The sequence below is a fragment of the Mesoplodon densirostris genome, chromosome 9 (assembly GCF_025265405.1).
Source record: "Mesoplodon densirostris isolate mMesDen1 chromosome 9, mMesDen1 primary haplotype, whole genome shotgun sequence".
NCBI classification, from domain to species: Eukaryota; Metazoa; Chordata; class Mammalia; order Artiodactyla; family Ziphiidae; genus Mesoplodon; species Mesoplodon densirostris.
The window spans coordinates 76,302,014-76,320,153 of record NC_082669.1 but is presented as its reverse complement, the minus strand read 5'-3'; the positions used below and the strand labels follow the sequence as shown (position 1 = coordinate 76,320,153).

The window sequence follows — 18,140 nt, the reverse complement described above, 5'->3', positions numbered from 1 at the left end:
AGAGAAGGGTCACCCTCTATTGGTTTCTAAAGAGCACTGTACCCTTTGGAATCATGAGGCTAGACCTTTTTTTAGTAAATCAGATTCTAGTCTGTTCTTTGATTTAAAAACAAACAAATATCAACATTAAAAATTTCCTTTCATTGTTTGATCAATTTCCAGAAAATGTTTAAAGCTCAAATAAATTAATATATTTATATGATTGTATGATCAAAGTAGGTTATTTTTACCCTCATGGAAAAATGGGTTCTTTACTGACAATGTTTTATATGCATAGAATATGTTTGAATAATGATTTGTCTAAGGAGAATGACTGAGGTCAAGGTTGCAAAAAAGATTTACTTTTTATTGTATGCCCTGTGCCATTTGGGAATTCTTTATACCACAGGTATATATTTCCTTTAAAAAAAAAACAACAAAGACGATTAAAAAAAAAGTAAGTATTAATAAATACGACCCAGCAATTCCACTCCTAGGTATATATAATCAAGAGAATTGAAAACATAGAGCCACACAAAGACATGTACACGAGTATTCATAGCAGTATTATTCATATTTGCCAAAACAAGGAAACTGTCCAAATGTCCATCCACTGATGAATGGATAAACAAAATATGGTACAGTTATACAATGGAAAATTCAGCAATAAGAAAGGAATGAGGTAATGATATATGCTACAAAACGATTGAATCCTTGAGAATATTATAAGTGAAAGAAGCCAGTCACAAAAGGCCACATGTTATGTAATTCCATTTATATGAAATGTCCAGAATAGGCAAATCTATGGAAACAGAAAATAGATTAGTGGTTGCCAAGGACTGAGGCGAGGGGAACTAGGGAGTGACTGCTAATGGGCATGAGTTCCTTTTTGAGGTAATGAAAATAATCTGAAATTAGATAGTGCTGATAGTTGCACAACTCTGTGAGTATACTAAAAGCAACTGAATTGCATACTTCAAAAGGGTGAATTTTATGTTATGTGAACTACATCTCAGTAAAGCTGTGGTTTAAAAAAAAAAAGCATTGATGGAGGAAATGCTTAATTCCTCTTTATTTCTCAGAAACTCAAATATCAGACCCAAAATTTATGTTTATTCCAAAATGATTTCTTAATACCACTGAATGACTTTATACTTAGAGGAACTCCCCTGATTTTACAAACTGTTGTGATGTATAAGCATATTTTTAGAACTGTTTCAGTTTTTTGAGTATTCAGATATTTATTTGGGGACTTCTGTAAGATGCAGGAAGGTATGTATTGTCTTATTTTATCAAGCAAATTTATTATCTTTTTAAAAAAAGTTTATTTTATATTGGAGTATAGTCTATTTACAATGTTGTATTAGTTTCAGGTGTACAGCAAAGTGATTCAGTTATACATATACATATATCTATTCTTTTTCAGATTCTTTTCCCATACAGGTTATTAAAGAGTATTGAGTAGAGTCCCCTGTGCTATACAGTAGGTCCTTGTTGATTATCTTTTGAGTAGAAAAGAAGCAAATAATACAGCATCAGAAGGTATGACCTCTGTCAAGAAAGTTTTAAATATAGGATTGTTTGGGGGGGTCTTAATTTCTAGGGAGTCTGTCTTAGCTTGTGTTTTTCAAAGGATCGTGATTTAGCAAGAGGCTTGTGGGGAATTGTGGCAGGTTCTCAGCACCCAGTCCTGCTGTTGTTTCCTCTGCGTGCCTGCAGCTGCTTTTTCTCAGCTGCAACCCCGAGCCCTCTGCCCACGGGTGGTTTTTAACTTCCTCACTTTGGCCCAGAGTTCTTCCTCGGGGCATTTGATGCAATCACAGAAACCTCACAGAGCTGAGAAACACTGAGACCCTTGGGCCTTAACTCCCCAGGCCACAAATCACTGTATTTCTTAAAGATCTGCAAGGCACATTATCCCACAATCTTTCTTGGTCTTAGTAGCTCCTAGGAGTTTTTCCTGGACGTACCAGGCCATGTTCAGAACAGAGGGAGCTCAGGCCTTGGACTCAGACCTGAGCTTAAATCTCATACAAAGTATGTAATGATCTTGATCCTCGGTTCTCAATTCTAAAATGGGGGGTGGAGGTAACAACCTCTCAAGTTTATTTGGGTTAAATAAGGTATGTGCAGAGAGCCTAGTCAGTGATTGTGCTCAACAATTTTAATTTCATTATATTAAACTGTCAGAAAGAGTTCCTCCTTATCGATAACTGAATCATAAAGGCACTTGTTAGAAACGTGCCCATCTTTCCAGCTCTGTGGCCTCCAACAAGGATGACCTTCACCATTCTTTCCTCAGTGAGAGAGAGTCCTAACCACAGAATATTTATACATATTGTAAGAACAAAACCAAAAACAGACAAAAATTAAGCAAGACCTTAAAAGTCCCAAATCTTAGCTTCAGCCAGTTAACAGAATTCCTGGCTACAGAAGGCTGAGCTGAGTTGGGGATGGCAGGGAAGCTTCCTGTGCCAGCCCTGTTGAGAACTGGAATGCAGACAGGCCTAGTCTTCCTTTATATGGAAGGATCTAGGAATGAACGTGTTAAGGGTGATCTCAGTGACCTTTATAGAAAGAATGCAGTAAAATGTATTTTTAGAGATTGCACTTACTTTGCTTTCTTCCAGATTAAGAATTTATCCACTTAACTTGATATCCAGTTTATGAAAATAATCTGTAACACATGTATTCACTGACATTTGAAGGGAACAGGATTGCTTTGTTTTGTGCTTCAGGGCTCTGAGAACCAGACGCCCCTTTACACCTCATGCAGGTGAACCCAGAAGAGTGAGGCATGCTACTGGAACTTATTAAAAGCAATAGAGAGTTATGCTCATGACCTTTGCTCTGCATTTTAAATATTTGGGTAAATTCTTTAGACTGTTCCAGTGTATTTTTTTGGTTATAGTCTACCGATGTTGGGCCTATGCTTAGTTACCGCCAGTGTCGTTTATTTTGGCTTCTCTCTGTAATTAAAGCACCCAATTATATGGTCCTAATTTTTTTTTTTCTGATTTCACCTCCAGAATAAAGAGTTTGTGTGTCGAGGACATGACTACGAAAGGCTGGAGGCCTTCCAGCAGAGAATGCTGAACGAATTCCCCCACGCCATCGCCATGCAGCATGCCAACCAGCCCGACGAGACCATCTTCCAGGCAGAAGCTCAGTGTATCCACACCTAGAAGGGCTGGATTCCAGTTAGATCGCACTGGCCTTTAGCTGCAGAGCATTTTCATGCAGGTGGTTCAACTACTGATCCCTTTTCAGTAGCTCTGTTCTTACTCTCCCTCTTTCTCATCGTCTTAATTTTAGGTTAGCTCCTTCCAGACAGAATTATGATAGTTATTCTCATGATTTAGTTGAAAAGAAATCCCTTAAGGATTCTGTTAAAGAATTTTCCTCCTTTTAGTTGCAACTTTTCTGTATCTCAGCCCTGCTTTTAAAGCTCCTTTTTAGGGATTTCCCTTAGAATAATTTTCCTCTGGCATCCCCTGTAGAAACTACTTGAATTCAGTTCAAGGAAATGATAGCACTATGTTTATTGGGACATATCATTACCCCCTTTTCCCTTGCTATTTTTATTCTGGATGGAAGGGGAGAGAGTTACCCCCCGTATCTTCCAGGGACTCTTAGCCATGGCATCCTGGACAGCACTTCATCATTTAATAATTGCTGTGTAATTGACACTCCCATTGTCTAAACATGAACAACTCAACTGAAATTACACAGGCATTAGAGGCAAAGGGAATTCACCCCAACACTCTTTTCTGAATTCCTCTTTCTTTTTCTGAAACTGATGATCTTAAAGAAGACCAGAAACTCCCCCTGAAAATTACAGATGCCACTTCAAAGTAGAAACTTAAATGCACCAGAAGCAAGAAGTTATGTAAGGAAAAAATTTTGCTATCCTTCTTTGAATGAGAAGAGAAGAAGGTAAACATACAAGTAAATATGATAGCCTTTAAAGTAGTTTTTAAAAGTATCAACTACAATTAAACACTCTGCTTATCAATACAAGATTTGAGAGAGTGGATACCACAAATATGGGAAGGCTGGAGACAGGAGCATATAAGTTACTATCAGTACTGGTTACTATCTTTGGTTGCATGGGTATTTGTACATTGTTTTACAAACAAACAAATTTTTAAAAAACCGTACATGCACTAAAGATCAGAGTGTCTCATGACCAAGGATTAAAATTAAAACAATCCTGAGTATGTGAGATCCAAGCCATTCCCACCCACCCCCAACCAAAACGAAAAAAAATAATGATAAATAAATTCACAGGACATAGAAATTTCAAACTGATACTTTGTCAGAATCACCTAGGTAAAACTACTTTAAGGCTTGTAGTTTGAGAGGTGATTTGCTATGAACCAAGTTCTTGGTACCTTCTTGGCAGTTTTGACTTGGCTCCAAATGGAAACACCAGATTGTTCCCCATCCTCTTCCCTCTGCCACAGCTCAGCTCAAGCCAGACTTCCACGGAGTTTGCCAAGTCAGGTTCCCTCCTTGACTCTTGAATCCTAGATTTGCAGATATATGCTGTGACTCCCATCCCGGACAGCCAGGAGGTCCTGCAGAGAGAGGGTGTCCCAGACAACATCAAAAGTTTCTATAAAGTGAATCACATCTGGAAATTCCGCTACGACAGACCATTTCACAAAGGCACTAAAGATAAAGAGAATGAATTCAAGGTACTAGGCCGTTCTTATAACACGCGGTTTCCTCAGACAGACTGTGAACTCCTAGGGGGCAAAATGCTTGATAAATATTTACTCAGAATAGAGTCAAGTGATAAAGCTAGAGGGGACCAGAAATCATGTGGTCTAGTTGTTCTCAAACTCTACCATGTATCAGGGTGACATGGGGTGCTTTCTCATCAAGCAGATTTCTTAGCCCAGGAATTCTGACTCATTGGGTCATAGAGGAAGCCCTGAAGTTTATGACGATTCTAATGGCAGTGGTCCTCGGTCCAGTTTTTGAGCTCTCATGGTTCATCTCAGTCCTCTCATTCATTCATGTTTAACCAACTGTGGGAACCTCAGGATATTTATTCTCAGTTACATGAGACTGCCGTGAGTAAAGGATACTGAAGGAACAGGGGATTCTGAGACAGAACCACTGGGGAGCCTGCTGGTGCAGTGGGAGAGTTCTGTGCTATCTTTTGCTGCATTTTCTTATTAGAATGGTGTGTAACTAGGACCTCTGAGAGGACCCAGAATAAAAACAAACCATAGACTGTTTGCATGGGTTCAGTTCTCCATCCTCAGTAGTTCCGATACGCCTTGCTAATTCTCTCTCAGCCAGAAAGGGCAAGGTTTCTCACAGCCACCCTGGGGGAAAGGGGCAAGATTGTGCCACCGATAAATTATAATCTGCTCTTTCCTTGTTAACAGTGACAAAGCGAGACCACACAGATCCCCAGTTAGTCAGTATTTCCCCCTAAACAGAGAATGTAAAATGAATGTAGGATTGTGGGCGACTTGGCTTAGCTTCTTTCATCACAGCGTCTCTACTTAAGCTGAGAGATGTTCTCCTATCAGCTACGATTGTCTGATGTGAACTTGCCTTGTCACCCCTGCCTAAGTGTCAGTCCCCAGTGCTCCCAGCCGTAACTTCAGGGGTTACTCACAGCCAAGTGATCAGAGGGAAAGCTGGATAGTTTTGCAGTGTTATGATGGGACTGAGCAAAGCATAGTCCTTTGGGCAAGGAGGTTGATGGGTTAAATATCAAGGCCGGGAAACCACTGGAAAATAGCACTAGGATGTTATTGAAAAGATCCATGACCATTTTCTAATCCTTTTGGATACCTTAACTTTTCTTTTGGCCTTCCAAAACCAATTAAAGATCATTAATGTATCATATAGTTTTCATTGCAAGTTTCCAGTAGGTAAAAAGTCCAAGATCCACCAGAGTTGGACAGATGACTTGCTCAGAGTGGCGTTCTAATTACCCCAGACCCTGCACTAGAACCCGCACCTTCTGATGCCGTCTCCATTGCTTTTTCCGCTGCACCACATTTCCTTCTGGCCATCACGTTAAATATTTATCAGTGTTGGAGCAACCCTCCTAAAATAAATAAATAAATCTGGCTCCTTACTCCTGTGCTCACAGCCCTCAGCATCTGGCTCCAAACTTCCCTTGCACTCACCCACCCTCCCCGTCAGCTCCTGCAGCTCCGAGCTTCTCCCCCCATCTCCTGCCATGCCCTTTCACAAGCCGCTCGCGTCTCCGCGCCTGCTGCTTCCTGCTGCCTGCACCATCTCCCCCGCTCTCTGCCTGGCAAACTCCTACTCACTTCAAAATTCCGCTCACGTGTCACCTCCTCTGAGAAGCGCTGTCCTCCTCCCACAGAACGCTGGGCACGCCTGCTTTCTCCTCTGTTTTCTCCCAGCACCTGGAGCCTTCCCTTCTCTTCTCCCTGAACCCTTCTTGATCTGCTTACCCCCCTGTCACCAGCACAGCACACAGGGCCCCTGTCACCAGGCCTCTGCCCTATTCATTGCAGTAGGTCTTGGCTGGCACAAAGAAATCCTCCTATTTGTTTTTGTTGTTGAATAAATGGCACTATTTCAGGAATTTTGTCAAGTTTATTATCCACGCAGGAATACGATTTGTTTAAGTAAGAAACATGAGGCAGAGATGTAGAAGCCTGGTTGACAAAAGAGAAAGTCGTCATCCACAGCAGCTCTTACCAAAGGCAGCCATGGTTTCATGTGTCACGGGGGTGCTCATCCTGGCCAGGGGAGCCCTGGCTCTTAAATACAGATCCTCCTGGATCACAGCAGTGAATATCGGCACAAGAAAACGTGGCACAGTGCCTGTAGCAACGGAGAAGTTGGAAGTTCTAGTGCAGGGGTCCTAGGGGCAGCTCTACAGGTGATGGGAATGTAGCTTTGAGCAGGTCACATGCCTCTTGGAGACTTAGTGTTGTCATCTTTAAAACAGAAAGATCAGGCTATGTGATTCGTAAAGCCCTTTCCTCCTTGAGGATTCTGTTATTCTAATCCCATGTCGAATAGCTGATACTACTACTTACCTCTTCCAGATAAAAATGGCTGGACCCCTTGCAGAGTGGAGAGAGTTTAAATTAGAAACTTAGAGGAAATAGTAAAGAAAATAATGTGATGACCTGTTTTTATATTTTTAAGCATGCTATCTGGAGTAGATGATTTATTCTACACAAAAAAGTTTCAGATGATATACAATGAAATTTACATAAGCTTCAGTGTGTCTTACTGTGATAGCTTCCTGAGTGCAAAGGGGTTGCTGAAATGCTGGAATGAATACTAAAGAAAAGCTGACAAAAACCGAAAACTTGATAAAACTGAACGGCAAACATTAGTCATAGCTCAGTAACTAGAAAGAAAGGTAACTTGGGGACTTAATTTGTTTTGTATTTCGTAGAGTCTCTGGGTGGAGAGAACATCATTATACTTGGTGCAAAGTTTACCCGGAATTTCCCGCTGGTTTGAAGTGGAGAAGCGTGAAGTGGTAAGGATCAGAGCTTATTCTCAAGAACTTTCTTATCACAGTTGCTCACCTGGTGTCAGTCTGTATATTTATTGCTTCTGCTTTGGACTCAAAGTCCCTGGAAACACTCATAGTAGGTTAGTGAATGTTTGTGATATTTATTGACCGCTATGACCAAAGCTGGAAGGGGAACATTACCATTGACCTAGCCCAGCCAGCCAGAGGGATTCCTCAAAAATAGCTATGACTGCAGCATGTCAACACCTCGGGCTCTTGAGTTAGAAGAACTGGAATTCCAGCTCTCCTAACTACTATAGCTATGCGACCTTCACTGCTTACCTTCAGTGCCAGGCCACTGGAAGAAAGTTATCTACATTAACTTATTTAATCACCATACCAAAGCTACAAGGTATGTATTCTTTTTTGTTTTGTTTTGTTATACACATTTATTTTACTTTCAGATTCCACATATAAGTGGTAACAGAGTATTTGTCTTTCTCTGTCTGACTTATTTCACTAAGTATAATACCCTCTAGGTCCATCCACATTGTTGCAAATGGCAGAATTTCATTCTTTTCTATGGCTCAGTAATATTCCATTTGTGTGTGTGTGTGTGTGTGTGTGTGTGTGTAGATATATATATGTCTCAAATCTTCTCTATCCATTCATCTGTGGCTGGACACTCAGATTGCTTATGTATCTTGGCTATTGTACACAATGCTGCTATGAACATTGAGGTCCATGTATCTTTTTGAATTAGTATTTTCATTTTCTTTGGCTATGTAGCTAGGAGTGGCATTGCTGGATCATATGGTGGTTCTGCTTTTAGTTTTTTGAAGAACCTCCATACTATTTCCCAAGGTGATTGAACCAATTTACATTCCCACCAGCAGTGGACTAGGGTTCTCATTTCTCCATATCTGGGGTATTCTTATCCCCATTTTCACAAGTTTTGACAAGAGGTTAAAAGCCTTTGCCAGAGGTTCCATAGCAAGATATTGAAAAAAGATAAACTCGAACCCAGATTTTTCTGACTCCAAAGCCAGTTATGTTTATCACTTCTAGCCTTATAAGGCAACATGAAGCCAGTGTCAAGCCCCAGCACAGTATCTGACACACAGTAAGTCCATGTTGTCACAGTTTACAGTAGAAGAGATGCTGCTGTGTTAGTCTCCCTGGGCACCAGTGGAGAAATCAGCGGGTGTCATTATAGACCCTGGAAACCACAGCACCCAAGAAGCCTTCGGGTTGTAAAGCACGCCTCCCGGCTCCAGTCCCCAGTTGTGGAAACAGAGAGAGCGGTTGCCGAAGGCAGCCACATGCGGAGTGAGACCCCGCCCTGTGCCTGGGCTGCTCTTCAAGCTGCCAGCACCTTGCTGTCAGCCACAGCCCTGCAATCTCAAGCATCCCTTCTCCCACCCTTGGTATATCCATTATGTCTGGGGTCAGCCACTGTCCTCTGGCTGATAGAAAATGTGCCAATTGTGAAAATATCATTTAACCCCTTCCTTTTTTGAAGTAACAAGCCCACTCTGTCAATGAATAAGAAAGAGCAGTTCTTGCCCAAATTGTCTTCCAAGGATGGCTTATCCTACCTGAAATCTCTCTAAGCACTGAAACCACCCTCAGCTTATCCTATTCAATCACCCTAAGGATTTAATGGCATTTTCATTTTGCTGAGCGGAAAAATTCATACAGTTCCCTTAACAAATAGAACTCAATCCAGCAGATTACATCAGTGTGGTTGTGTTCTTGTCAGGTCTGAGTCAAGGGTCCACAAAGCTGCTTACTTACATGGTGCACCCTGCAGCCTTCGTGGAAGAGGAGAGGCTGCTGACTTCAGTGCTCAGAAAGTCTTATTGTTATGCTTCCTGCTGAATGGCATGGGCCCAACCCACAGAAATGTTCTTAGTCATCCATACTGCATTAATGATTCAGAGAGCTTTGTCAGCTACTTACTACCCAGAGCATTAAATTCTCTGACACTCACCAATGTTCCTAACCTTGGAAATATTATATACACACACACACATACACCCCGCTAATAAAAAGCAGCATGCTGATAATGATTAAAGGAGCATTACTAAACACAACCTTTCAAACATCAGCTGCCTACTTTATTAGAATATGCAATCGTATATTCTGTCAAACAGAACAAACCCAACTGGGCTATTTTGTTCCCTGAACACAGCCCACTTCTGACAACCTCATGTCTTTCGCTTATTCCCACTGCCTGGCATGTCCCCACCTTCTATTAAAGCTGGTTTACTGCTTTAATTCCTAGTGTGGAAGGTCCTGAAGATCTGGGCACAGAGTAGGTACTCAATACGTATATGCCATACTGAATTGAAATTCCTTATGTGCCATGCCAGAATCTAAAAGATTCTGAATACCAAAAGATGTTTTCACATCTTGAGGATTACATAATATACTATATGCACCCTATGTTACCTTTCTAAAATCAGAAATATTCTGAGTTCTGAAAACATGTAGCAGCAAAGATTTCAGATGAGACTGTGGGCCTTTATTCTCTAAATCATAACCCCAGAACATGTTATTGAACATATTCTCCCATTCTTTCAAAGATGATAATGTCTTTGAACAATTGTTTCCTCAGTAATTGTTTTTATTGTTTTCAAAACAAACAGGATCTTTATTTTTTTTATTAAAAAGTAAACTTATTTAAAAATTTTTAAACAAGATGAAAAAGCTGTAAAATAGAATGTACAAATAATGATTTTTTAAACTCTAAAGATAATGACAATATCATCACACTTCACATCATATCCATCAGAAAATCGTGTGGCTCTAAGATACTTTCAAAATTACCCAGAATACCTCACCTCCCTGCTGATAGTGCCATCTAGTGCCTGATTTCTGCAGTAGTATAAGAGGTCACCTTGTGCCCTTGTGCCCTCCCCCTGCTGCAATCACTTCTGTACACAGCCCCAGTGTCCTTTTTAAACTAAAGTTGTATCAAATAAAAATAGAGAAAATATATAATGAACCTGGTTTACCCGTCATTTTATTCCACCAGCTATCAAACAGGCCAGTTTTGTTTCATCTACACCTCCTGCCATTCCCTTTCACACTGGATTATTTTGAAGTAAATCTCAGACATCATTTCAGCTATGTAAGAATATTTCAGTCTGTATATTAACCAAAAACAAAACCATAATACCATTATTCCATCTAAAAATTTTAACAATAATTCCTTGATCATAAAATATCCAGTTTATTCACAGTTCTCCAAGTCTTTATTTTATATGTTTTTGTTTGTTTTTGTCATCTGTTGTTTGAATCTGGACCCAAATAAGGGCCACACATTGAAATTGGTTGAAATACCTCCTAGATCCCATTTGATCTGTAGGTTCCCCCAAATTAATTTGTTTTCCTTTAAGTTTTTTTGTTGAAGAATCCAGGTTGTTTATCCTGAAGTGTTTCCTTAAGTATGGATTTTGCAGACTGTGAATCAGTGGGATCGTTTAACATGTTTCTTTGTTCCTATTTTTTTTTTTTTTGTAAATTAGCAGTTAGATCTAGAAGCTTGATAAGATGTTATTTTGTTTTTATTTTTTCATTTTTTGCAAGACTACTTCATGGGTTGTGTTATATGCTCTGGTTGGCAGCCAGTGATGCTCGTTGCCCCCATCCAGTCATCTCTTAAGGGTTACAAATGGTGATATTTTATCGTTCTTTCTTTGTTTGTTGATTGGAATACTTCTGTAAAGAGAAACATGCCCTCATCACCGATTTGATTACCTTAAGGTATAGGAAAGGAAGGATAATGCTCTATTCTTTCCTTTTATTTACCAGTTTTCATGGTTTCTTTTATTTTTCCCACACCACACAGCTTGTGGGATCTTAGTTCCCTGACCAGGGATTGAACCCTGGTTCCTCATACAGAGGGCACCCTCAGTAGTGAAAGTGTGGAATCCTAACCACTGGACCACCATGGAATTCCCCTACCAGTTTTCAAAATAATAATTTGGTTCCCTAACACCCTATAAAAGTGTCCAAAGAGGGTTTTGTTTGGTTAGTTTGGGTTTTAGTATCAGTAGTAACTCATGGATTTAAACGTGTTTGTTTTGTTTCAATCCATTGCAATTATGACTCTTACTATTTTTCAAATTGTTCCATTTTGCCCATTGGGAGCCTCTTCAAATTGGTTCCTCAGTCTTTTTGACAGTATCCAAGTTGTCTTTGTTACTGAGCTAACACACAGGACCGGTTTGTCAAATCAAGCATAGGAATCAGCATCAAGCTTTACTAATAACTTTTAGGCAATCAGGAGGCTCAGATGAAGCAGAGAGACATCTGAGACCTCAAGTCTTGTCCTCCACATCCTTCTTCTCCACATCAGTAATAATCCTGATTAAGAGACAGAGTGTCTAAGTGAAGTTCACAGAGTGCCTCATACAAAGGGCACATTTCAATTATGAAATTTAAATTGTGAAATATTCCATTTTATACTCCAGAGAGTAGTCAGACTTCTCTGGGACATTCTCTAGGGACGTGTGCCTTATGGACTCTGGGTTTATTTACTGTAAGCAATCCTTCAGCTGGGGACTTCCTGCTAAGGGCATTCCATAGATACCATCTCTTCCTCCTAGCAGTTAGTCTTTTTATTTGAAGGTTCAATTGACAAGGAGATAAGACCAGGTCACCTGCTTTCTTTTCTGTTCCCCAAGGACATACCTAGTAAAGAGAGTGAATGGACCACAGGCCAGCTGCTCTAATGCCTTCCTCCAGCTGCCTTCCTTGCTTACTGGTATGGCTGGGTATTCCAGGCTCACTTGTACAATCCTGCCCCAGACCCAAAAGCAACCATTTCTCTAATGACTCCTGATTCTTTTTAGTGGTAAATGGGAATTAAGTATCACAAACTGGGAATAAAGGAAAATAATTCCTTGATGAACATTTTTACACATTATTCTTTGCACACTTCTTTAATCATCTCCTTAGAATAATTTCCCTAGAAGTGAATTGAGCTATCAAAGGGTCCACAGTATAACCTTTGATTCATTGATCAGCAATGGCATGTATCAATTTATGCCCTGTCTGGAGTATATAGCTGTTCTTGGGAATAACCATTTTCCCAGCATTCTCTTCAGCACTCGCTGTTGAATATTATTTTAAAAGTTCCAAATAATAGATCAAAAATGATCACAGTAGGGTTGATTTTTTTTGGCATTTGTTGAGTGCTAGTGGAGATGATATGTTTTCATATATTTATTGACTCTTTTTTTGCAAATGCACTGATTATATTCTATGTGTAGTTTTCTTCAGTATTTGAGATATATTAATAATTCAGCTGAAGTATATGTTGGAAATATTTTCCCAAGTTATTATTTGTCTTTTGTCTGTGTTTATTGTATTTTGTTTATTTTTAAAATTTCTTCGTATTAATAGCATTTGAATCTATAATGTTGAGCATGAATTTTTTTAGTTATGGTCAAAAATACATAAAAGTCACCATCATAACCATTTTTAAATGTATAGTACAGTGGTATTAACTATAGCACGTTGTTGTGCACCATCCATTGAACAACAATTTCCCTTTCCCCCTTCCCCCAGCACCTGGCAACCACTGTTCCACTTTCTGTTTCTAAGATATTTTGTTCACTTTTTAACTTTCAGTTCATCAGAGCTCTCAGACTTCTTCTTTATGATTTAGCTTTTGTGATCATAAAACAAAAGTTTAATGTCCTAAATAATTGGAAAATAAAATCCTGTTTACCACCACTCAGGTAAAGAAACAGAACATTGCCAGTAGCACTCTATAGGCCTCCCGTGTATCCTTTCCCAATTACTACTCCCTCCCTTATCATAACTTTTATGGTATCCATTCCCTTGCTTCATTTACTACCTATATATGCCTCTTTAAACAAGTCAGTTTAGTTTTGCCTGGTTTTGAACAGGCATACCTTGGAGATGCTGCGGGTTCAGTTCTAGACCACCACAGTAAAGCAAGTCACACAGATTTGTTGGTGTCCCAGTGCATATAAAAGTGATGTTTATACTATACTGCAGTGTATTGTGTGTAATAACATTATGTCTAAGAAAAAATGTACATACCTTAATTTAAAAATACTTTATTGCTAAAAAAATGCCAAAGCAATTACAATAGCAACATCAAAGACCACTGATCATAGATCACCATAACAAATATAATAATGAAAAAGTTTGAAGTATTGTGAGAATTATCAAAATGTGACACAGAGACATGAAGTGAGCAAATGCTGTTGAAAAAAACAAGGCCAGTAGCCTTATTCAACAGAGGGTTCCGTGAACCCTCAATTTGTAAAAAAAACACAGCATCTGTGAAGCACAATAAAGCAAAGTACAATAAAATGAGGTATGCCTGTATAACGGTGTCATACTGTATATATTCTATTGTAACTTGCATCTGTCACTCAGTATTATTTGTAACATTAGTCCATGTTATTATATGTGACTTGTTTGTTTTCATTGCTGTAAAGTTTTCCATTGTATCCTACAATATGCTTATGCATTCTATTCTTGATAGACATACAGATTTTGGAGATGATTATGAATATTTTTGTACATGTTTCCTGGTACACATGTACACAGATACTTTTCCTCAGATATATGCCTAGGAGTAGAATTGCTGGATCATAAAATATAATATATAGATATCTTCATCTTTAATACATAATCCCAAACTGTTTTCCAAAGTGATTGAACCAATTTAAACTTCCAACAGCAGAAACTGAGAGATTCAGTTGCTCACATTCTCACTCTCATTTGCTAGTGTCATATTTATTTTTGCCATACTGGTGAGTGCTTAATAGTATGTCGTTGTGGTATTATTTTTCACTTCTTTGATCACAGATGAGGTTCAACACTTTTCGCATGTTTACTGGTCATTTGGGTTTCTTCCTTTGTAAAGTGGCTACTTCTTTGCCCATTTTTTTTTTTTTTTTTTTTTTTTTTTTTTTTTTTTTTGCTGTACGCGGGCCTCTCACTGCTGTGGCCTCTCCCGTTGCGGAGCACAGGCTCCGGACACACAGGCTCCGCGGCCATGGCTCGCGGGCCCAGCCGCTCCGCGGCATGTGGGATCTTCCGGGATCGGGGCACGAACCCGTGTCCCCTGCATCGGCAGGCGGACTCTCAACCACTGCGCCACCAGGGAAGCCCTGCCCATTTTTAATTCAGCTGTTTGCCTTTCTCTTAATGGTTTATAAGGGTTCTTTATATATTCTGGACATAGGCTCTTTGACGGTTTTATATATTACAAATGTCTTCTACTTTCTGGTTTATCTTTCCTTCTCCTTTATTGTGTCTTTTGATGAATGTATATTCTTCATTTTGACATAGTCAAATTATTCTAGTACTTTTCATTGTTGGTTTAAGATGATCTAAGTGACCTTTAAAAACTCTATTTCCTTAACTGAAAGAACCAGTGTTGAAATGTGCTTACAGTAAGCTTGAATTATTATACAGCTGAGAGCTTAGCAGACCTTCTCTTCAAAGAGAACGTCAGTGACAATAACAGTCACAATGCTATACATTTGAAGAGCACTTACATCATTTTCACAATTAGGCCTCCCATAACTGAGAATTGTTAAGTCATTATGATTCTATTTGGCTCTCCTTCAACAAATAGATCCTGCGGCATATATGAGTATCTTATTTTCTATAACTCCCAACTGTGTGGCATCCTGTGCCGCCTTATGGTGCTGTTATATATGCATATGGGGTTCACATGGGCATATGTTCCATCTTCCCAACTAGGCTGAAATCTCCTTGACATCAGAGGATCTGTAAATGCATCTTTGTATCTCCTGTGGTACCTTGCATTAGTATCTAGAAAGGCGTTAATAATATGCAGGACCCTTGAACACTTAGCCTTCAAAAGAAAAGAAAAACAAGTTTTAAAAGACATGCTTGAATTTTCTTTTAAGATTTAAATTGATTGTTGCAGTGCTAATATGTAATTGATTAGTGCTAATTATCCAAACCACATTTCAACCAATGAATATAATCACCTTCTCTTCCCAGACCTTACAAACAGCTAATTTGTCTTCCACATCCTTGTCTATTCTACTATGGCCCCTGGTAGAGATATTGACGGGAGCCAAGGGGGAGCACAGATAATTCAGAACATGGATAATCTACTTTGTCTTTCTTTTTTTTTTCTTTTCTTTCTTTCTTTCTTTTTTTTTTTTTGGCCATACTTCACGGCATGCAGGATGCAGGATCTTAGTTCCCTGACCAGGGATCGAACCTGTGCCCCCTGCACTGGAAGCGGGAAGTCTTAACCACTGGACCTCCAGGGAAGTCCCTTGTCTTTCTTCCTGAATGTCACAAAATCCAATATATATTTATGCTCATTTGTTCTCAGGTAGAAATGAGTCCTCTTGAAAATGCAACTGAAGTATTGGAAAATAAGAATCAGCAGCTGAAGACTCTGATTAGTCAGTGTCAGACAAGACAGATGCAGAATATTAATCCCCTGACCATGTGCCTGAATGGAGTTATAGACGCTGCGGTTAATGGTGGAGTTTCCAGGTATCAAGAGGTGAGGATTAGGTATTGTCATTTGAAAGTTTTCATATGTGATTTCTTAAGGTTTCAGAAATCTTTTTTCAAAATATGCACCCATCATATCAGCCTGCTATCATAGGGCTACAATTAACACAACCAGATTTCTTTGTTAGATAGAGCAAACATACAGTCATTTGTGATGCACACTTACTCTGTTTCCCAAAATGTGATATTTTGAGGATAAAAGTGTGTGTGTGTGTGTGTGGTGTTTTCTTGGATGAATAAAAGAAGTGAGGGTATCGGGATTGTTTAATGAATGTCTACCTAAACCCATTTCCCTGAGCAAAGAGTGGTTCTTGGACATAAAAAAAATTTGATCTTGTTTAGAAGATATTTTAAGTGGATTTTTCATCTAGTTTTCATTTAGTTTTAAACAGAAAGGTACAGTAGCTTAGAAGGTGAGGCCACCATCTTGATCATTCTGAGTCTTAAGGCAATTTATTTTAGGATGTGATGTCATAAAGCTTGATTTGGATTTGCTATTTGTTTTACCAAAGGTACGAAGTTTATACAATCTCTGATCTGTTAACAATCATTTCCTTATATTACCATCAGATCAGCTGACCGTACTCAGAATCATTGTCTGCCCCCCAAAAGTGGTGTATAATGGTATCATTTCTTTAAAGATGGCTTTAAAAAAAAACAATGGTGTCTTTCACTTCCTTTGTAACTCTCCTGAAGTAAACTGACTATCCCTTCTCTTACTAGGCATTCTTTGTCAAAGAATATATCTTAAGTCACCCTGAAGATGGAGAGAAAATTGCACGGTTAAGAGAGCTGATGCTTGAGCAGGTAAGGGGAGCAGAAGCCCATCACCTTCCCCCTCTTCTGCGCAGATACATACTTGCTTAACTGGAGACCCATCTACATGGTTTTCTACATCAGTGATCTAACTGAAGCTAGCAGTCAGGGGTTACAGATTCACTTGTAATATATCCCAACTTGCTAATTTCTACGTTTTCTTCCCACTTTAATGCAAAACAAAAACAAAAACCAATGAGCAGACTATGGCAGCCCCTTACAACAAACAACCTCATGTAATCTCTTGGAACGTTCTTTGAATACTGTCTCTCCAAAGACTTGATGCCAACTTTTCACTCAAGATTTTGGGATCAAATAAGTTCAGGCTAACTCAAAATGAATAAATAAGAAAATGAATGAATGAGATTCTTACTTAAATGTTAGAATAAGGAAGTGGGCAGTCAATACCCTTTGCTTTAGAAGTATCCTGTTGTGCAGACTAAGCCTATAGATTATATGATATGGACAAAACTAGATACAACCTCATCATTTTCAACGTTACAGAAGTATAGTTGGTTTTTATTTCTTTGGTTCCATCAAGTACAAAGAACCAGAGTGAAAAATCTGTTGCCTGCTGTGCCCCTTTTGATAACTCTTGGCCTGAAAATGGTTTGAAAACCTCTGAGGTGGGAGACATTATGGTTGGGAGGCTGGGTTCAATAGGAAATTTTATACCCATGAAAAATGGAATATGTACGATAAAATGTGACAAAAGCATCTCTTTCCACTTGATAATATCAAATTAAAAAACAAATAAAACATGCTCTTTTGGATTAGGAAATGATGAGGTTGTATCTGGTTTTAATCCATATTTTATGCTCTGAAGGCTTAGTCCACAAAACTTAATACTGAAGGGAGAGAAGTGGCCATGGACAAGGGCCATGGCTGGAAGAGGGTCAGTTGTGTAGATTCTGAGAAAGAGAGAGGAATTACTTAAAGTTGACCTGCAAGGAAATATAGAATAAGTTAAATTCTCAGTGTGGCCCTGGGGGTGATATAGATTCTCGAAATGAAGTGAACAGCTTAGGTTATCCAGTACTGAGGATTATGGAATGACTTTAGCCTTTTTTGATTTTTAAAAGTCTGTATTTTACCAGTACAGTCTCTTATGAGTGATTTGCCTCACCCCAGGATACTTACCTGCTGTATTCAGTCTGACTGAATTCTTTCCCTCGAGTTAAAATCAAAAGGGTTAAGAAGTCTCTCGAGAAAAATAAAAATCGAGGGACCTTGGTTTCTTCCACATTCTGCCTGATTATGTTCATGGGGCCTTGTGGAAAGAGCTATAGCCTAGGAAGCATTAGATCCT

At 39.1% G+C, this 18,140-nt stretch overlaps 1 protein-coding gene across 2 annotated transcripts in view; it reads left to right on the top strand.

Annotated features, from left to right (window-relative positions):
- The window catches only part of DOCK4 (dedicator of cytokinesis 4), a 498,051-nt gene that overhangs the window by 465,389 nt on the left and 14,522 nt on the right, over positions 1–18,140 (top strand). For both annotated transcript variants that reach the window (XM_060108913.1, XM_060108912.1), the window contains exons 39-43: positions 3,009–3,150; positions 4,513–4,679; positions 7,394–7,480; positions 15,828–16,004; positions 16,739–16,822. In XM_060108913.1, coding sequence (XP_059964896.1) covers positions 3,009–3,150; positions 4,513–4,679; positions 7,394–7,480; positions 15,828–16,004; positions 16,739–16,822 — 657 coding nt within the window. The remainder of the gene's footprint in view (positions 1–3,008; positions 3,151–4,512; positions 4,680–7,393; positions 7,481–15,827; positions 16,005–16,738; positions 16,823–18,140) is intronic.